Source organism: Festucalex cinctus, chromosome 6, assembly GCF_051991245.1.
Source record: "Festucalex cinctus isolate MCC-2025b chromosome 6, RoL_Fcin_1.0, whole genome shotgun sequence".
Classification (NCBI taxonomy): Eukaryota; Metazoa; Chordata; class Actinopteri; order Syngnathiformes; family Syngnathidae; genus Festucalex; species Festucalex cinctus.
In genome coordinates, this window is record NC_135416.1 from 16,278,987 (window position 1) to 16,301,154 (window position 22,168).

Here is a 22,168-nt window from a genome sequence, read left to right on the forward strand (position 1 = left end):
TTGTGTTATTTATTACAAGTTAAATTGTGCAAATACTGTAAGAAATGTGGAATCAGACGATATATACGCCGGGAGGCGTGAATTCTTTTAAGCTAGTTGAAATTTGACCAGTGTAAATTGGATGTATTATGTGGGAGTTGTTAGGCGGCAAAAAAAGTGTGGAGAATCAAAATCACAATACCATATGTGGGAATGCTTCAGCATTGCAAAGTTGGGTCGGTCCATTCTTGATCCAATTTTGTATTTATTTTGTATTTTTTTACCCAACTGTTTTTAGACATCCATCCATCCATCCATACATTTTCTTGACCGCTTTTTCCTCACAAGGGTCGCGGGGGGTGCTGGAGCCTATCCCAGCTGGCTAATGGGCAGTAGGCAGGGGTACACCCTGAACTGGTTGCCAGCCAATCGCAGGGCACACAGAGACAAACAACCATCCACAGTCACAAGCACACTTAGGGACAATTCGGAACGCTCAATTAACCTGCCATGCATGTCTTTGGATGTGGGAGGAGACCGGAGTACCTGGAGAAGACCCACGCGGGCACGGGGAGAACATGCAAACTCCACCCAGGAAGGCCGGAGCCTGGACTCGAACCCGAGTCCTCAGTACTGGGAGGCGGACGTGCTTACCAGTCAACCACCGCGCTGCCCTGTTTTTAGACAGTATATTTCAAAACATTTGTTTAAATTTATCAATACTTCAATTTAATTTCTGGCTTATAAGTAAAGTAATGTGATGACCACCATGGCTGTTGGGGCGACGGCCAAGCAATCACTACTGGTGAGCCGCCACTATGATTTTAAAGTGGCTTCATAAGAGAACTTCCACCCCATTTCATTTAAACCAACACTTGTTTTTGTGTGACCTTTTCAAGGGGTTTGACTTTATCAGAGGTCTTTGTGTCTGCTTTATTGGCGAGCTTGTGTGTGGGGGGGTTGGAAAAACACAAGATCTTCATTGGAACTGGGTCAAATCTCAAATGTTTAGGGGCAAGGAGGCGGGGGGGTGGGGGGGATGTAGGATGGAGGAGTTTGGAAAGGGACATAAGATTGCTTACGGGAAGTCAAAAAGCAGCTGTTGAGAATGAGCGTGAGTCATCATCCTCTTCAGACTCAACTCCTCCTCTGCATGCGCCTCCTGAGGGAGAGGCCAGTAGGTCCTGAAATAGAGCACGCACACTTGTATGCAGGCCGGGGAAGACACAGAGGCGGCTTATGTAGGCAACGTGATACGATGCCAGTGTGAGAAACTCTCGTGTGGAAAAGGTGGAGAGAAAAGGAAAGAGTGACGAGGGAAGCACTGTGTGTGAAAGGAGAGAGAAGGAGGGAGAAAAGCGGGAGGCCCGGAGGAGGCGTGCTCAGATTGAGAGGGAAAAAAAAGCTGGTGGTGGTTTTCATACACACACATACAAACCCGCACACACACTAGTCTCCGGAGTTTCTCTTTGTGTTGCCTCCTTTGTGGAGTCTAAGCACTCTAAATTCCAGTGAACCTTCTCCGAGGACTTCAGTTATTTCTTATCACAAAGCTTGCAGCTTGATTGTTTGGACATGGGCGGCGGAAAAGAGCTTTTTCTTTTTCTTGGTAAGTCATTCATAAGCTTAACTGTTGGGTTTGTGTGTGACTGTTTGACAGTGTGAAGAAATGAAAAGGATGAAAACAGGCTTATTCAATATTTTCATGATTGAATTTCCATTTAATCTAATCAGCAGTTGGTTCATTTATTGCCAGACTTATCACATGTTCATGCGCTCACTGCTGTGACAAAGTGTCACACTGGTCACACCTTGTTAGACTGAGGCTATAGAAGATGTGGTCATGGAATCCGACCTCAATACGGTAGATGTTGACTGTGTGCTATTGTTGTCACCACCTGAAGTACAACCACGAAATACAGTGAAATTCAATACAAGAGTTGTTTCTAAACCCTGCTTGTTGTTAAAGCTTATAAGTTTATAAAGTAATTGTTATCTTTATAAACACTCGTGATAAAGATAGCATTTTGTTGTGGTTTGGCTGACGCAGGAAGCACTACTCAATCTAAACTACTATTTGGCACTACTTCTAATCAACGTATATGACTGATGCGTTTAGTAAGAATCGATGTGAACGGGTTATTAATAAGCCATGGCTTCTACCCCTCAGCTCTTCTTTTGGATGTCAATGTTGCAAATATAATGATGTAACCTGTAATAATGTGTCCGAAAGGGAAAAGTTAATAAAACAAAACAAACAAAACTACATTATGTGTTAACTAATATGACCTCAAATGTTAGAAACTCCAACGCAAACGTCAACCATAATTTATTAAACACAGTTAAATTAATGCACAAACACATAGCTTTTATTTTGTGTGGTTGTAAAAACAAAATATGCTACTACAGTATTTAATTTTGCCATATAGACTAATCTACTTTTTTGTATTGGATTAAATTAATATACAATATTGTATCTTATTTATGTACTGCACTTCTCAAGAGCAAGATATTCAAGATATTCTACAGTCAAGCACGATCCTGTATTATGTTGTCTAAATTCAAACCAATCTACTCTAATCCAATTTAAAAAGCGATTTAAAAACAACTCAACCAAAGTGCTGTACACAAATTAAAACCGACGCAAATCAACTAAAAGGCACACAAGAGGCAACAATATAAATAATAAACCGATTAAAAAAAAAAAAAAAAACTGTAAAAGGCACAGAAAATTAAAAGATAAAGTACCCATACATATAGCCATATTGCTGATTGCTCAATATATATTTCCACCACAAAAACACTATAATAATTTCCAAGTGGCGTTTTGGGCGCTTTATTTTTATAATATTAAAAATAGCCTCTCTATTCTGTCTCTCACTAACTCCATGTGATGTGCAAGTATATAAAGTGAAGGGCAAAATTATTCATACCCAGCTACTTTTATTTATAAGATATGAGGTAATGAGTGGCACTTCCTTTTGGCGATTGTCTTTCACTCTGTCTCTCATTTTAAGAAGCTGCTATTAAAAGCAGAAGTTGAATAGACACATACTTTTATATGGACCAGACGCAAGGCATACAAATTTCTGTACGCATAAGTTTGCTCATGTTTTAAATTGATCATACTTTGTCAAATTCAAGTTATGGACAAAAAAAAAAAAAAAAGTATTCATTTGTGTGTAGGAGGAACAACAGGTGCGGTTTGGTCAGCATGCAACTGATTTATCACAAGACTGCTTATCAAAGTGAAAATTAGTTTTGGGATTAGGTCTATGAGTCACAGTCATATGCTGAGTAGTAGGCGACAGGTCGTGAACTATTGGCACTGCATGCGGCAGCAAGAGAAACAGAACTGAAATCCGGTAAATAATAATTGTCCGGACTATCTAGTTCATATTAAACCATCCTCTGTTCTGACTGCTGAATGGACGTCAGCTACAAACATTAAACAAAGTCACACTTTGTTTTCAGATCTTGTGTTTTTTAGTCATACACTTGGAGGCAGTTTGGCACACTTACTTTCAAATTCTGTCTGGTTTTATCTTCACTGGGGCACTGAGAGCGCCAACCCCACCACAAACAGGGGGCCCATTGTGGATGAGGGGAGGGCGACACAGGACAAGGAGCTGTGCAACAAACATATTCTGTGTTACATGCCTGTTGTGTGGCTAATCGAGTGCATGAGGGTGGGGGGAAGTTGTCATGGTTGCAAACATACTAAATAACACAAAAACATGCACCATAATTACAATTCTCAACTTAACCATTACATCATTAGGTCTCTCCTTATTAAATAGTTTGTTTGTGAAACGGATTGTATGTCATTGTGAAACTAACTGGAAAGAGGAAGTCAACACTTTTTTTTTTTTAAACACAATATATGCGCCACCACTAGTCTAATCTAATTATCTGATTGATATTGTGTTTGTGGAATAAGAATGAAGCAGCAAAATCTACCTGTTTTTATACATCTAAGGGGGAGGCCATTTTGCCACTTGCCGTGGACTGAAAATGACATCACAAATGCTCAGGGAACACGACCAATCATGGCTCACTTATTTTCTGAATTTGGTCATGTGACATTCACAAGCTGAGCCGTGATTGGTCGTTACCTGAGCCCTGAGCAGCTGTGATGACATTTTAGTTAACAGTAAGTGGCAAAATGGCCACCCCCCTGAGCTGTGGATTTTGCTGCATCATTCATATTGCATATCACAATATTCATTCCTTGAATTCCCCTTTAACACAACTGTTAGTGTGTATGAGGAACAGGACATTACATAATGTATGCAAATACTTTCACAAGAAACGCCCACGCACTGGTGAAGACACATGGTAACTGTCAGTCACGTGCATGCCAATGAAAGATAACATGTCGCCACTTCCACTAACAAGAAAACCCCGCAGCCTCAAAAATCACATATTGTGGCATGACAATCTCTTGTGGAAGAACTGGTGCAATCGGGCCTGAGCAAATGTTGCAACTGTTTTATACCTTTTTTTTCTTTTCTTTTTTTTTGGGGTTTTGTTTACATTGAGTTTATTGTTTACATAGCTTTTCAAATTTCTATAGAGTCCAATTTCTATTGTATGCCGGCATTTAAATATACACAATAATACTGAATACTGGTAATGTGAGGTACTTCATGACTTCTTGTGTTTGTAGCACGAATAAAAGCACTTCTCTCACACATGGAAGCAGTGCTCACCATAACAACCAGTAAACAATTAAAATGACAGAATGAAATAAACAGCACAGCTGAAGTGACTTAAGACAACAAAGGAAGGAACAGCAATAGAATTCAGACACTAATGTCCACTTTGTAGTGAACATGAATTATTTCCTTATTTTTTCCCTCGTTGGTAGGTATGGGGTTGTGTGGTGGTGATGGGGGTATAGTGGTTTGCATGTCTGCCTCACTGTCAAAAGTGTTTGTATTTTTTTTTCTGGCACATGCCTCTCACCCAAAGTCAGGTGGTAGAAATTGATGGATGGGTGTTTTCTAGTTAGAATCTAACGGTTCTCATGTTTTTTTCCCCCCCCTTGCAGGTTTAATGTGCATGATGAAGAGATGCATGCCTCAGTGTTACAGTGGCATGACAAAGGAAGGAAGCAAATGTGTCGGTAATGAACCTTACTCTGCTTAACTTGAACATTCCTTCATATCTCTTTACTTAATAAGGTTGCTAATTGGAGTGGTGTGGAAAAGCTCTTCTGCTTTACTTAAAAAAAATGTTTGAAGTGACTTTTCAACTTTAACTCATACAACCACTTTAAATGTAAAAATGTGAATTTCCAGCTCATAATTAAAGCTGGTCATCCTTTAACATTTCTTGACAATAATATGTTATATGTGACCTCACTAGTCTAAACATGACATTCTGATTAATATTACATTTGTGGAATATGGGTTATGCAGCAAAATCCAGACGTTTTTATCTCAGGGGTCGGCCATTTTGCCACTTGCTGTCGACTGAAGAGGACATCACAGTTGCTCAGAGCTCAGGCAACGATCAATCACAGCTCACCTGTTTTCTGAAGTTGAGCTGTGATTGGATGTTACATAAGAACTGAGCAACTGTGATTTTATTTTCACTCCACAGCAAGGGGCAAAATGGCCGTCTACTGATCTTGATGAAAAAAAACAGCTAGATTTTGCTGCTTAACTCATATTCCACTCGTGCAATATTAACCAAAAATACCTATTTAGATTAGTGGGGCTACATAGAACATATTTTCAAGATTTTTTTGGGGTTTGACTTCCTCTTTAAATTTGAGATTATTAAAGGTCATTAAATAAGAACGCCACAGGCCGCTTTTTGCAGTACTGTATTGGATCATGCCAACACCACATGGTCATAATTGACTCTATTCCAACTTTCCTCCAATTGTCCAGATGTGGATGAGTGTAACGATGCAGGACTATGTGGCAAAAACACAAAGTGCATCAACACAAACGGCAGCTACTACTGCCAATGCGAGGATGGCTTCAGGAACATTTACGGAAGCGTTAACTTCACTGGGGTTGACGGACAGTGTCAAGGTGAGCGAACACGTTTGGGCTGAGCAGTTGTGCGTTTCTCGGTCTCACCTCTCTCACGTGTCCTTTTGTGTTTTCCTCCATTAGACAAAAACGAGTGTGACACCGGCGTACAGGTCTGTGGTCACATGGCTAAGTGTATCAACCGGATTGGAAGCTTCAGTTGCAGCTGCCCAGATGGGTATACCAATACCAGCAAAAACAGAGACTGCATAGGTGATTACCATGTTGCGTTTTAAGTGTTGACCTTTTGCGTTAGATCAGGTTTCATGATCACACAGTTTTGACTCTAGAGCTTTAACTCATTAGCTCCCAAAAACGTATAAATACGTCATATTTTAAATGTTTTAAGTGTCCCAAAGACATATTTATACCTTTTTTTATTTATTTAATTATTATTATTTTTTTATGCCAGAGCATAGAGAAGGCTTTGATGCAGTCTCTCTACTGCAGAAAATGGTTGAGTGGCAGCAGAGTATAAGAGATCAACCAGGCCATGTTAAAACTCCCACAGTTTTCCCACAGTTCTAAGCAGAATTGTGAAAAACGATGAAACTTAGCTATGTTATATTGCTAATTGCTGCACAGCGGAAACAGATAGGAATGTACTTTTTTTTCCCTGATAAAAGAAGAGACTCTAATCTCTCTTTTGGTATGTTCCATATTTTTACAGCAAATAGAACATAATATTTCGCGGGCCTTGAAAAATCAGTCAAAATCCAGGAAAACACTTAAGTGAAAATGGTTGGGAGTGAAAGAGTTAAATACACAATTTACTCAATTACACACGATGATTTAAAATACAAAAAACATGTTTTTTTTTTTGTTTTTTTTTTTGTTTGTTTTTTTAATCCTAGATGGAAGGAGCTGAGGCTTTTTAGCTGAGCTATGCCAACTACCTTTTTAATCTCCTTCAAACAGTAGAAAAACAAACAGAAGCACATGACGGATTGGTCAGCAGAGTGGGTGGTATCCCACTGCGCACACGTCAATGTTTAATTGAGAGTGCCGATCAAAACGCTACAATCTTTATGAAGGCAGAATGTTTGATACATTTGATATTCTTCTATTTGATTGTGCACATAGGTGGCAAAAGTACTTATAATCTATACCTATGTAGCAGTACAGATACGTACTTGAGGAAAATATTCTGGTAAAAGCAGAGATGCTGATTTAATCTGTGAAAACTTTAAAAAAAGAAAAAGAAAAAAAAATATTGCACAAAAGTAAATTAAATGTTTACGGTTGAAGATATACAATAGCTAGCAAAGAAGTTTCCCTCATTTACTTGCAGTGCCAGTGCTCATACTTGAGAAGAAAAAAACAAAACAAACAAACACCGGACACAGCTGTACTACAAGCTAATTTTGACAGTCCTGAAAAGCAACATTACAGTGTCTGCCCAAGCGCAAGCTAATGTTGGATCAGGCTATAACAGCAATGTGTTCCCATAGCTTTGCTAACATGGATAACTCACTGTTTAAAATACGCTACATTAGCTAATGCTAATTAGCCGTAGACTTTCCCTCTCTCCAGTTTGTCCTTAACACCCTGTTGTCATCTGTAGAGATTAAAAAAAAGTATCAAGCATATTTTGAGAAAGTAAAGAGTAGAAAGATGGAAATGCCTGTTTTCAAATGTCGTGAGTAAAAATTAAAAGTCATAAGAAAAATAAATACTTTTATAAAATCTACTTTAGCTTCAACTGTACCTAAGCTTAGCTAACCTAACCCACTACTGATTGTGCAACTGTGCCAAGTCATGTAAGCAACTCCACGTCTGTTTTTATGTTCCTTCAGACGTCAATGAATGCGAGGAAGCTGAGAATCGAAAAGAAGACATTTGTGGAAGTAAAGGAAGTTGTAAAAATGTAAACGGAAGTTATTGGTGCAAGTGCGCAAAAGGATACACCAATTATGGCAATGGAGGCACTGCATGCACTAGTGAGTGTTTGCTTTATTTATTTATTTATTTATTTATTTATTTATTTAAAATCTGCATCCTCCCACTGAAACATTTGACATTTTTCCTCTAGAACTGGATTGTGAAACATTTGAGGGCAGCAGTGTACCTTCGCAGGTAAAATCTTGGCTCATTTTCATTACAGTTCAGTTAAGTTTTTGGTATGTACTGTACCATTTCTGATGGAAAGAATGTTAAACAATGCCTTGGGGACTGCTGGTCACGGGCACCACATTGGTGACCCCTGCCTTGTGATGTCATATTCAGTTGACGGCAAGTGGCAAAATGGCCGCCCCCTGAGATGGATAAAAACGGGTGGATTTGGCTGCTTAATTCTTATTCCATGAATGCAATGGAACATTTTATTGTAAATTTTTTTTTTTTTTTTACTTCACTTCAACTTTAACTATATTCACACTTTTGTTTAGTTATCACAAATTTTTGATGAATGGTTAAAATGTTATTCACTGTATAATTCATTTTTGATAACGTGTGAAGAAAATATTGATCAACAACTGACTTTGTCTTTACATATAAAGACAATCTTTCGTAGCATGTTACCACTATGAGCACAAATCAGTTAAATGGAATATTTCAGGGGGAGGCGGACTTTCTTTATTTTCACACTGGACCCCAAAAATCAAGTGCGTATTTTGAAAGCTGAATAGTGTTATTCCTATATCCTCTTTCAGTATTACAGTGGCTTGGCAGATCTGCAGACCATGATGAGAAACAGCTGCATGGCTCTGTCTAACCCAAATACGAGCAATGGAAGCAAGGCTGATGGCGACGCACTACTGGAGGTCAGGAAAGCAAACACAAAACACATGTAGACAACATCGCTGTCTCAGTTGCTCATCCTTTGCGCTTAAACACACACAGAGATTTTTGACCGCATCAGAGACCGTCTTATCGTCCGTCCATATGGACACGAGTGAAGACATGTATGGGCTGCTAAGCACAATGGAAAACTCCATCAGGCTCATTGGCCCACAGCTCAGAGGCAACCGCACCTTGATGGGCTCTAATGAGACAGGTAACACTCACCGTTATTCAGTATGATACAATATGAGGGCTGCCCGCTTTAAGTTGATTTGTTTGTTTGAGCAGCTGTGGAGATTGCAGTACGGAGGGGAAGGTCTCCACCCACTGGGCCAATTCATCTAGGGAATGAAAACTCAGCACTGGACACCGACTGGACAACGGCAACTGGAACGGGAGCATATCCTGGTAACCTTCTGTTTTCCTAGTATTTCCTGCAAAAACAAATAATAATTAGGGCCATCACACGTGTGCTCGGTGTAAAAACGGGTGCATCTTCCTTTTCGAGCAAGTGTAGTTTTTGGGAATTTGGCAGATTGCACTGTGCGGATTACTTTTTGTGTTACATGCCCTGGTGCACCTGACAATTTGGTGACAGAAAGTCAACTAGACTTTAGACTACTGGTAGGTGAAACCAGGTCTAAGTTGTGGTGCAGTTGGTGTTACACTGCACTAGACTTGCACTTGGCATGAATATGGGGCCTTTAGATTCTAAAATGATGTGTTTACAGTCGTGGTGCAACGGATCAGCGTTGATCCATGGTCAGTTCGGATCAGGCCCCACGGTTCGGATCGCGTACTATCAAAACAACAAAGTGCGCATTCACAGTAGACACCATTCAGACATGTCAAGGAAGCTGAAACATACTCAATGCAACACACAGCTTACGCTCAGGGTAACTTCAAAATAAAGTTTGCCAAATAATACACTGACAGCAATGTAAATAGACTTAGTAGACTTATACTTTGAAAGTGGCCCACGTCGTGTCGGGATGGTTAGCATGACTTCCCTTATGACGTTCGTAGTTTTGATTGACATGAAAGTTGCGACCAGCATCAACACTCTATCCCAAACTCATGTTCAACTGCTAATTAATTATGCCGTCATTGTATGATACTGCAGACGTCTCCGATGTAAGTGGCTAGCGGCTAGCTGTTAGCATTACCAACGAGTGCCTTAATTGTTACTGGTCGCTGTAAATGAGTTTGACAGCTGGTACCTGGGCTTACTTTAATTCTTTTTCAATATTCTGGACAAAGGCTACTTTGTAATTCACTCTCCATGTCAAAAGGAAGGGAATGTGCCTTAAATTGCATTTTGAGGTCTTTTCATGATTAATCTATATATATATATATATATATATATATATATATATATATATATATATATATATATATATATATATATTAGGGGTGTTAAAAAATCGATTCGGCGATATATCGCGATACTACATCGCGCGATTCTCGAATCGATTCAATAATCGGCAGAATCGATTTTTTTTTTTTTTTTTTTTTTTTTTTAGGATTCACACCTTGAGCATGGAAGAATGTTATATGAACGGAACATTAAGCCTTAATATTTTATTTTAATGCTGTTCAAACATGAAACAGATTACAACCTCTATAAGACTGAAATTTCAGATAAATAAATAATACATTTTCATATAAATCTTACACTCTACAAGCTTACTGATTAGTATTTTCTAAATTTGAATGAAAAAAAATCGCAACAATCGACTTATAAATTCGTATCGGGATTAATCGGTATCGAATCGAATCGTGACCTGTGAATCGTGATACGAATCGAATCGTCAGGTACTAGGCAATTCACACCCCTAATATATATATATAAAACTTTGTCTTCATTTATTTTATAAAACAACTTTGCCAATTAAAACATTTTTATTTTTTATTTTTTATTTTTTTTAATGGGAAAAAAACATTTTACAAAATAAATGAAGTCACTAAATCCTAAACGGCTATTTTAGACATTTCATATTGATTTTTTAATTTATTTAATAGTTTACAAAATTTAATGAAATACAAAATTCAGGCACTTCCAAAACCACTGACCATGACGGTGGTTTTTGCAAAATGCTTCCTAACAATGATAATCAAAATCATGTAGGCTACTGTATCTTTGGCTTTTACACAGTCCGTGATTGGTGGATGTAATTGTTCTTATTAACAAACATATCCACGGTGTCCTCTTCTAGGCTTTGCTATGGCTGCCTTGTTGAGTTACCATAACCTGGAGAGATCTGTCAACCACTCCTTTGACAATCTCCAAGGATTTGAAAAAGACGGCATTGAACCGACTTTCAAAATCTTCTCCCGGGTTGTGTCCGTCGTGGTGTCCAACCCATCCACTCAGAACCTGAGCCACCCCGTCATCCTCACACTCAAACATCTCCAGGTTTGTCCTACTTACACCAATACTTGAACTGAGCTTCAAACTCAGACCCTCCTGAGTGTGTGGCAGAAATTGGCAAATCATAGTTCACACTCGCCTTGCTTTAATCATTGCAATCACGAGCTATGCAATGCGGAAAAGTGAGATGTTGTGGTTTTGCTTGTGTGGTTTAGAACAAATCGGAAGCAAGCTACATCTGCGCTTATTGGAACGACAGAGGTGCCTGGGCTACAGATGGTTGCCATCAACAGAAATCCAACCTCACGCATACAGTGTGTCGATGTGAACATCTCAGCAGTTTCGCCATTCTGATGGCTCACTATCACGTAGATGTAAGAAACAAGAAACACCCTACAAATACATACAGACATATCGATGTACTTTAAACTAGAGGTGTCCAAACTATTGCCTGGGGGCTATTTGTGGCCCGCCATCCACTTTTAAGTAGCATACATTTGTTTTTTATACTGTAAAACTTTGCTATGATGTAAATTAACTATTTACAATCAAACAAGTAACAGTATTTCTCTTCATAACACTGTAGTGAATAAGGATAATTATTTTTTACATGCAACAATGGTTTCTTCCACTTTCTGCTCTGTATCAAGGTCCAAATTATGAACATAAAAATTTTCTGGTGAGTTACATCGGCCATCTCAATAGCTTGCAAAATCTGTTGGTTATAGAAAGCTGTTCAGGACACTGTTAAAAAAAAAAAAAAAAAAAAGTTTGGACACCCCTGCTTTAAACTCTAATTTTTAAGGAAATAAAATAAGGCCATCATGCTGATGTATGTCAACAATGAACAAAATACATCACTCCTCTTTGTTTGCTTCCAAAGCTGGAGTAGTAGAATTTACAGTAAATAATTGATGAAAATGTTGCCAGCTAATTATTGTCTCAACTCAGTTAATTACTGTAAAAAAATATTACAGCACATTACTGTATTTTTTTTTAAATGTTTTTTGTTTTGCTGTATATAAATGTTAGTTACTGTATTTTTTATACACAGAGTAAATTTCACTCAAAAAGTCTATATTCGGTCGCCGTCTAAACAGAGTAAACTATTAAAACACAAAATCACTTGTTCGAGTAACAAACCCACAACCTTCAGCATGGGAGACAGTCACTCTACCACTTTAGTCATGCCATGCCTATAATGGTTAATTAATTGACACCAAAAATGGTCTTGGAGGCGAAGATTCCAACTGACACCAGCGTTATACTGAAATACAGTAGGAGTGGCATGGCTCAGTGGGTAGATTGGCTGTATCCCAAACTGAAGGTTCTGTGATTGTTGATATTTTTTTTCTTTTTTTTATAATATATATTTTAATCTCTTCCAAGTGTAAAGTTTGCTCTGTTTAGTCTGGGACCTAATATAGTTTTTTTTTTTTTTTTTTTTTTTTTTTTTAAGAGTAACATTACTATTTAATTTACTGTGTATAAAATAATACTATAAGTGACTGTAATTTATATACTGTAAAAATACATTAATATGCTGCAATAATTTTTACAGTAATTGCGATTTTACAATAATTAACTGGCAACTTTTTTTTTTTTTTTTGCCAGTCCTTAATTGTAAATTCTAGGGGTGTTAAAAAAAATCGATTCGGCAATATATCGCGATACTACAGCACACAATTCTTGAATCGATTCAATAGGCAACCGAATCGATTTTTTAACATCCATTTTTGATTAAAAAATATTCAACAAAACGTCTAACTTTCAGACCTTAAGCATGGAAGAATGTTATATTAATGGAACATTAAGGCTTAATATTTTATTTCAATACTGTTCTAACATGAAAAAGGTTACAACCTGTTTGTTAAATACAGTGGCTCACAGTTATAACACTGAAGATTACCATTGAGATCAATGCATAATAATTTTTCATACAAATCTTACAGTGTACATGTACAAGTTTACTGAATGGTATTTTCTAAATTGAGTAAAAGAAATCGTAACAATCGACTTGTAAATTCATATTGGGATTAATCGGTATCGAATCGAATCGTGACCTATGAATCGTGATACGCATCGAATCGTCTGGTACTAGGCAATTCACACCCCTAGTAAATTCACAGTCAATTTTTTAGTCTCATTTGCCTTTATTTTCAAAACAAGGTTACATTAGTCACGGTTGCTAAAAATACTAAACACATATGTATTATGGTTTGAAATATTTATTTTTCCCTTCCAGCAATCCTTTGCGATCCGGTTGATAACAAAGATCGGACTGATCCTCTCCCTGCTGTGTCTGAGTCTTTGCATCCTGACATTCAAGTTCTGCCGCTCCATACAAGGCACACGCACGACCATCCACCTGCACCTCTGCATCTGCCTCTTCATTGCCGACCTCATCTTCCTGGCCGGCGTTTCACAAACAAAGCCTGAGGTATGTTCGCTCAAGTGGACGGTGACATTGTTTGCATGTGATGCCGGTCTTAGCTTGATGAATTTGTTGAGCGGCTGCTCTCATCGTTTATGTACTGCATAGCTGAACAGTTCAAAACTCAGCTATTATTAACGTTACAGGCAACTCATCACGATATCATGACATTAAAAAAGAGATCTCCAAACAAAAAAAATCTTATGTTAGAAATATTGCATTCTTGAACATTGAGGGAAGGATAACTTTGGTATTCTTTTGAAAAAAAGAAAAAAGCAGCTGCTATGATGCAACGATTCCCTTAATTTTGACAGCAAGTACCACCTTAAAAAGAACTCAGCTCTCAAAGTACCACCATAATGACCAACATTTCAGTAACATAAGATGTTACATGTTAATAAAGAGCTGGAATATTGCTAGGTTACTGTAATATTGTGTGATATTCTATTATTCCATAAAGTAATGCACAAAAGTTAAATTAAATTTATTCTTAAATGTTAAAAAAATGTTCCAAAGGATGGGTTGGTTATGTTGTCCCCCCCGCCCCCCTAAAAAAAAAAGAAAAGAAAAAGACATTTTATCTCATTATGATAAAGCAGCCATGACTTGATAGTAGTACATGGCAAATATTATGTATTTAAAAAAAAGACAAAAAAAAAATCAGCCTTTAACAGCCCTAACTTATGCCTCTAATTGAATACTGTACCCCCCCCCCCAAAAAAAAAGACAAAAAAAACTACAGTGCCCGAGGAAAAACAACAATTCAGATACAGAAAGCATAACTTATGAGGCAGCCTATTATTATAGTAACACTCCATTATGATAAAAGATATTTTTCTGTGGTGACAAATTATGCAAATCATGCCTTTCGTCTCTCATTTGTTTGTTGTATATCAAATTAGAGCCACAAGATGGGGCCAGAGAGGGCTGATATTTCCACAGATGATGATATTTAACAACGTCCTACTGCAAAATCATAATGACAATTTAAATATATATGACAAAAAAAATGTTTTTGTTTTTTAAATTGGAAGCTTGCCTTACTAGTTAAATGCTAATTACACTGCACTTACAGTACTTTAAAACTAAGTAAATAAATAAATAAATCTAAATGAAAAGAAGAAAAGTGTTTGTGTAGTTATGGGGTAGTGTTGCATGAATTTTATATGACATTCTTTTCAGTGTTTTTTTAAGGTCCATGTGGACGTGATTTATTTGGAAAATGTGTATGTGAAACCTCTTAAGAACACAAAGAAAAAAACGTGCAGTGTAAACACAGCCTATAGTTACTTGCTATAACCGCTTTAATCCTCAAAGCTCTCAGTCTTGTGCTGTCGTGGTTATCTTTTAACCAAATTTCAAACAACAGACCAAAAAGTCTCATTGAAAGGAGTGTCTTTATAAGGTTAGGGCAGCTCGTATAAACACAGCAGGAGTCATTTCATTCCGCCGCTCTCCATGCTGCTTCCGCTCCTCATGTGTTTATATTGCATTACAGGGCGGCTGCAGGTTTATTGCTGCCATGCTCCATCTTTTCTTCATGGGAGTGTTTGCGTGGATGCTGCTTGAGGGGGTGCAGCTGTATCGGATGGTGGTCCTGGTTTTTAACGCCACCATTCGGCCCCTCTACTTATTCCTCTTCGGCTACGGGGCACCCTTGGTTGTCGTCATTGTAACTGCCATCATCAGACCCAAAGGATACGGAACTGAGGATCAGTAAGTGTGTTTACGAAAGGATCAGAAGTTAAGTGAGCACCGAAGATCTGCTTTTACTTGAAACTGTGATTCTCACGTCTGCTCTGCAGCTGTTGGCTATCCCTCAAAGACGGCCTCATCTGGAGCTTCTACGGCCCCGTGTGCGTCATCATCTTCCTCAACGTCTTCTTCTTCATCATCACCGTCTGGAAGCTGGCCCAGAAGTTCAGCAGCCTCAACCCGGATCTGTCCAAGCTCAATAAATTAAAGTCAGTGAGCGCAACTTCTTCTTTTTTTTTTCATGCTTCCCTTTGTGTGTTGTATTCCACATAGTGCAGTGAAAAGTAGTTGACCCTTCTTGATTTCTGATTTTTTTTTGGGACAATAATATGTTCTATGCAGCCCCTTTAGTCTAAATATGTTATTCTGTTTAATATTGTATTAGTGGAATATGAGTTAAGCGGCAAAATCCAGCCATTTTTATCCATCTGGCCACATGCTGTCGACTGAAGATGACATCACAGTAACAACCAATCACAGTGCAGCTTCATATAACAGGTGAGCTGTGATTCGTCATTGCTTGAGCCCTGAGCAACTGTGATGTCACCTTCAGTCGACAGCAAGTGGAAAAATGGCCGCCCCCTGAGATGGATTAAAAACGTCTGGATTTCGCTTCATAACTCACATTCCACAAATGTAATATTCATCAGAATGTCATGTTTAATCAAGTGAGGTCTCATATAAAGGTTTAAGGTTGACTTCCACTTTAAACATTTTGAATTATCAAAACAATTTTGCTCTCACAAGGTCCACAATGCTAATTCTATCTTAGTACTGCTAACGCAGCAACTTTTTTGAAGCTTATCATAACTATCAACTTTCATAATTGTATGCCATTATGAACGGCCACATTAAAGAATCAGGCGCGTTCACGTCAGTGCGTGGCTTTGGTCAGACTCGAGGCTGAGAAAGATTAGTGAAGTGAGGCTACATTCAAATCTTGCTAGAGATTTCAAAACTGAAAACACCCTTTTAAAATCCCATTGGATGCTGTGGTTTGACCATAAATGCAGTTCATGCTCTGGAGCCCTTCAATATGACTGTGCTAAAACAATTTTGCAAATCAGAGTGGGCCAAAATTCCTCCACAACGATGCGAACTGCTCATCACGGTTTATCGCAAATGCGTGAATTATTGCTGTTCAGGGGGCAATTACGCTTTCTTTTGTAGTGCAGATAGTTTTGGAATTTGCCCCATTATAGAACTAAATCATTTAGAATGGGGGGGTGTCTTCCACACAAAGTCATACTTTACACTTTTACATATTGAAAAATAAATAAGCCCCCCCCCCAAAAAAAAACCAGATTGATCACCCTCTACAAGACCCTCATTTTATGTATGTATGTATTTATTATTTATTTTTTTCCCCAAGTTTTATTATGCATATCCTTACAACAACAAGAACAAAAAAAAAAAGCATAGACTTGTAGTGTAAAAATATGACATCATCTTACCTCTTTGGATTCTGGCCGACCAATAGCCTATAAATATTTCTAAACAAAGTTCAACAAGTACTGCTTTGGTCCGGGAAGACTTCTGAGATTAAAATTAGTTCCATCTAGTGGTCAGAATGGGAATTATGGATGCCATATTCAAGGGTGCATGTTACCCAGTTTGACCTAACCTATCGAGCAGTAACGTCGCTATTTCCACGTTGCTTCTCAGTCTTCTCTCTCACTTGGCTGAGGTCCCTTCGCCCTGCTTCTCTTTGCTAGTCTTACACTCAATTGTAGGCAAATGAGGGATGGGCATTTTTGGTGTTCCCACCTTTCAAAAAAGCCCTTGAAGCCTTCTTTTAGAAAATTGCAAACTCTCCCTTTTAATAATGTGTTAAAAATCACAAATCATGAACGGGGCAAATACTTTTTCATAGCACTGTACATACATTCTCTCTGCATGTGTTGAGATTAAGCTTTGAAAACATAAATGTAAGAGTTTTTCTTTTCAAACAAGGTCCTGCTGAATGGTTAATTGGAAGAAGGCGTTTGTTTATATATATTTTTATTTTCATTTGGTCTCTTTTTTTTGTATGCAAATTACTAACAAGCCTCCATACCAACGATTTGATTTCCTCTGCAGAGCTTTCACAGTGACAGCCATTGCCCAGATGTGCATTCTTGGACTTATGTGGGTGTTTGGAGCCTTCCTGTTTCAGAAGGGCAGCGTAGTGGTCGAGTACATATTCACCATCTTAAACAGCCTGCAGGGAGCACTGGTCTTCATCATGCACTGCCTCTTATCTAAACAGGTAGGCTTCAGATTGTTAAATACATAAAATATCGCGGTGATGAGTCCTCATTGTTTTCTGCTGCCCTCTGCAGGTTAGAGAGGAGTACTACAACCTTTTCTCCTGCATCTGTGCACCCAAGAAGAGATACTCAGACCTCAGCAGTACAAATCCATCCAATAGTCAGTCACAAGTAAGGATCATACCGACATACACGTACAAGTACACACTCTTAACAACTAACTCATCACCATCTGTTTGTAAAAATATTTTGTCTCTCATTTTTTTTAGGGTTCTCGGAGTGGGCAGAACACTGGAGAATCCCACATATGAAGCGCTCTCTGTTTGTAGTAGTCCTCACGAAAGACGTGTAGCTAATATTAGATTTTAAATCCTCAAAATTAACCATTACTTTGTTTAAAACCAATGAATGAGCCAAAAGCATCCAGATGTTGCTTTCAGGTGCTTCTGACAAAGCGAGTGTTTCATGTGAAAAGAAAAGATGATAGTGCTTTTAAATAATTTCACTATGGCCTGAAGAGCCGTGGAGTTATGAAGAACAACTCAGAAAGTTGAACAAATCTTTATTATGATATAAGCTATATTCCCCTTTTTGATTTATTTATGTTTAGAAAAGACATTATGGAGTTTTGGATGTGTTTGATGAGAATTTTCCAAGCAAGATATTTTGGCCATTTATCAAGAATTGTTTCCATCCACTGTATTCACCGTATGGGGTTTGCTTTTTTTTTTTTTTTGGCGAGAAAAAACAAATGGCGAATATCGAACATAACTTATGAAGTGCCTCCAGTCATATTCATACAAACTTCATGTGGGCCTTCAGTGTGATAAAATACAGAACAAAAACGAGAGTCTAAAGATACAATTATGAAACAAAATAGGTATTTGCTACGTAATCGTTTATGGCTATTTTGTACACTGTTTAGGTTTGCATTTGCCTGTAGACACTGGTCGATGGGACATTTTTTTTTTTTCCAAAAGGATTTCTTGAGAGCTACAGAACGCTGACTGTGCAACTTCCTGTTATTGAAATTGTGTTTGTGGAATGAAATTCCACAGTCATGTCATTATGGCTGCTCTCTGCTTTGCTTCACGGTTACTGTAAAGATTCAAGCTAGGGAGTAGTACACCGTAAATAATTTCATTGCACTTTTTCTTCATTGAACATGCTTTATGACTTGAAAACCTTTCTTTCTTCTACAACAGTTTACTTGATGTGAAGTTATTTGTAATTTATAGAAATGAATCCTACTATGTCAGTTCAAATAAGAGTTGGACAATCTTCTCCTGTAACTGATGTTGGCCTGTATGTTTGTTTACATTCACATGTTGTCATGTGACCGCCTTTCACAAGGTCTTTGACAACTTAACAACTCTTGAGTTCGATGTCTGGCTGCATTTTTTGTGTGACCACTTTTTATTCATGTATCGCTTTGTGTTTTCTGGCACCTGTTGAATGTAAGATTTTGGCGATTGACTATGATGTATATAAACTTATTTTTCTACTTTGTTGGTTTGGTACTGTTATCTAAAAAAAAAGAATACACACCAGATATTTTATTAAAATTTCTGGAGTAATCATTTCTCCAACAATTAGTTGTTGTTTTTTTCTCTCTTGTGACATGTAACCTTCTGGTTCCCAAGTCCAAATCATAATTAATTTTAAAATAATAATAATAATAATAATAATAATAATAATAATAAAACAAGTTAGAGGATTGTTTTTTTTACTTCATCACCATTGATTTTTTTTTTTTTTGGCATGTTCGATATCATTTTTTTTCCAGAGCGATACCAGTTTGAGTATTCATCAACTCTTGAGTCATCAATACAGATACCAAGTATTGATACCACTGGCACTTTTGATTCATGAAATTCCCCCCCCCCCCAAAAAAAAACAATAACAGATCCATCCATCCATCAATTTTCTTAACCACTTATTCCTCACAAGGGTCGCGGGGGATGCTGGAGCCTATCTCAGTTGGCTTTGGGCAGTAGGTGGGGGACACCCTGGACTGGTGGCCGGCCAATCGCAGTGACTTTAATTAGTTTATTCCAAAGTAAATTTGTTTTTTTGGCTTGGGAAAAATAAATGTGTTTGATTTGCATTCAATTGAAAATGATGCTTTCAACCAACCAGTTTATTCCAACAAAACACTTTTTTCAGTGAGCCAAGCCCTACAACGTTATTGAATTAGTGAAGTGGTTTGTTACAGTGCTTTAGATTTTATAGTGTGCATCATCAAGACATGGCCACAAGGCTGTCTGTGTTTATGAGTGGATGGCAACTGGAGGATTCAACCTGCCATGACATGCTAACAACTAATTACTTGGCACTTCAATATATGTAGCAATGAGGCCATAAAAAAGCTCATACTTGCTTTTATTTTTGTGTCTGAAAGAAAATCTTTCTATTTTTAGATTAACTATTTGTAGGGAAAAAAGTGTCGTCTTGTTTTCTCCCAGGTGACGTACTGGTGATGGACGATTACGGCTACATGTACCTCAGGGACCGCTGCGGCGACACCTTCCGCTGGCGAGGGGAGAATGTTTCCACTACAGAGGTGGAGGGAGTCCTCAGTGGCCTGCTGGGACACACTGACGTCGCCGTCTATGGAGTTTGTGTGCCAGGTCGAGTGGCGCGGCTTTATGATCACAATGCAATGTGCGATGATATATTAGAAGAAATCCACCAAATGATATATACGTCGAAACATTTATGCAACTGAAAAAAGAATAATTGAACATACAGGCTAACTGCTGTCCCTGCTTTACTGTAAAACCATTTATTTGTGCCAATTTATGTCCCTATGGGGTATATGCCACAGAAGAGGCGGGACGTGATTTTGCACATCAGTTTGTTTCTGGTCCGGTTTGCGAACGCGCAACCGGGGGGCACAAAGTCGGAAGCACAAGTATTTTTGACGTAGCCCACACGTCGCAAACCGAACATGAAACAAACTGATGTGCAAAAACAGTCCCGCCTCTTCCGTGGCATATACCCCATTGAGGTCTTTGGAAGATTGAATTCACATGAAGCTATGGTGAACTTCCAGGTGTCAATACTTGTTAAACGGAGCACTAAATGCTTAGGGAGATTTCACGTTTGTTCACATACAGTACGTTCTCACTTTTACGATGCTAGGTGGCTAAATGTTATCAATAGCATTAGTATGCTAACATACATTTTAATGAACTAGTGAACTTCCAGGTGTCAATTAATACTTGTTAAACGGAGCACTAAATGCTTAGAGAGATTTCACGTTTGGTTCACATACAGTACGTTCTCACTTTTACGATGCTAGGTGGCTAAATGTTATCAATAGCATTAGTATGCTAACATACATTTTAATGAACTAGTGAACTTCCAGGTGTCAATACTTGTTAAACGGCGCACTAAATGCTTCGGGAGATTTCACGTTTTGTTCACATACAGTACGTTCTCACTTTTACGATGCTAGGTGGCCAAATGTTAGCAATAGCATAGTATGCTAACATAAATTTTAATCCTTTTTTATTTTTTTTATTTTTTTTTATTTTTTAATTGTTTTGTACAAAACGACCCTAATTTATGCTTTGTGTTGTGCAAAACACCACAGCAAGTTGGGTCTAGTGGAATGCTCCATTTATTTTATCTTATTATTGTTTTTGATGATTTTTTTTTTAGACCTAAATTGGGTTATTTTTGACCAAACGTATACACTATTTTACCAATTGTACTTTTAAAGGGGAATCAACCCAAAGCCTACCACTCGTATATGGTGTTGTGATTAATATTGCATTTGTGGAATAAGTTCAACAGCAAAATCCAGACGTTTTTCTCCTTCTCACACGGCAGCCATTTTGTCACTTATTGTTGACTAATACTGTTGCACATTTGGTCAGGCCTCAGGTAACAACCAATTATGGTTCACCAGTTTTCTGAAGCTTACTTTAAAAAAAACATTTTTTTGGGTTGGCTTTCACTTTAAAGTAATAAATTAAGCACTGTTTACAGGTGTGGAGGGAAGAGCCTGTATGGCAGCAATCGCACATGCAGGAGGCCACTTTGATCTTGATGCCTTCTTGTCCTCTGTCCAAGAAGCCCTTGCCCCTAATGCTCGTCCCGTTTTCCTGCGACTCATGCCGGCTGTCGACACTACAGGTGAGACACCAGTGGATACTTAAACGGTAGAACCACACACTCACACGGGAAGGAAAAACCTCACAATATTGTTTTTCTGCTTCACCGTTAGGCACCTTTAAGATTCAGAAGATGCGGCTGCAGAAGGAAGGTTACAAGTCACAAAACTGCAGAGAAAAGATCTATTTTCTTAACAGCGCTGCTCAGTGTTATGAGGCTGTCACTGATGAACTATATGAATCCATCACGGAGGGGCGTGTGCGTCTATGAGACTAAAGAGGCAGACATTGTTAACCATGTCAAGTCCTCATACGAGAGCAATAAAAATGGAAATAAAATGGGATTTTGCATGAGTGGTACTGCAGAAAGGAACTTTATTTACCTACCAAAATTCAGTCCTTATATAAGATATTGAACTATGCTTACACAT

The 22,168-nt window shown here is 38.1% G+C and overlaps 2 protein-coding genes across 2 annotated transcripts; both read left to right on the forward strand.

The window, feature by feature from the left end:
- Positions 1-1,137: 1,137 nt before the first annotated feature.
- Positions 1,138-19,211, forward strand: LOC144021214 (adhesion G protein-coupled receptor E5-like). The gene is made up of 17 exons (XM_077525319.1): positions 1,138-1,588; positions 5,033-5,107; positions 5,880-6,026; positions 6,111-6,239; positions 7,823-7,966; positions 8,059-8,102; positions 8,678-8,788; positions 8,868-9,021; positions 9,096-9,215; positions 11,024-11,223; positions 11,394-11,552; positions 13,424-13,618; positions 15,111-15,328; positions 15,418-15,576; positions 17,447-17,615; positions 17,689-17,787; positions 17,886-19,211. The coding sequence occupies exons 1-17, from the start codon at positions 1,555-1,557 to the stop codon at positions 17,925-17,927; spliced, it is 2,199 nt and encodes a 732-aa protein (XP_077381445.1). The 5' UTR covers positions 1,138-1,554; the 3' UTR covers positions 17,928-19,211.
- Positions 18,912-22,008, forward strand: LOC144020338 (long-chain fatty acid transport protein 1-like). The gene is made up of 4 exons (XM_077523713.1): positions 18,912-18,921; positions 20,052-20,246; positions 21,613-21,759; positions 21,851-22,008. The coding sequence occupies exons 1-4, from the start codon at positions 18,912-18,914 to the stop codon at positions 22,006-22,008; spliced, it is 510 nt and encodes a 169-aa protein (XP_077379839.1).
- The last annotated feature ends 160 nt before the right edge of the window (positions 22,009-22,168 follow it).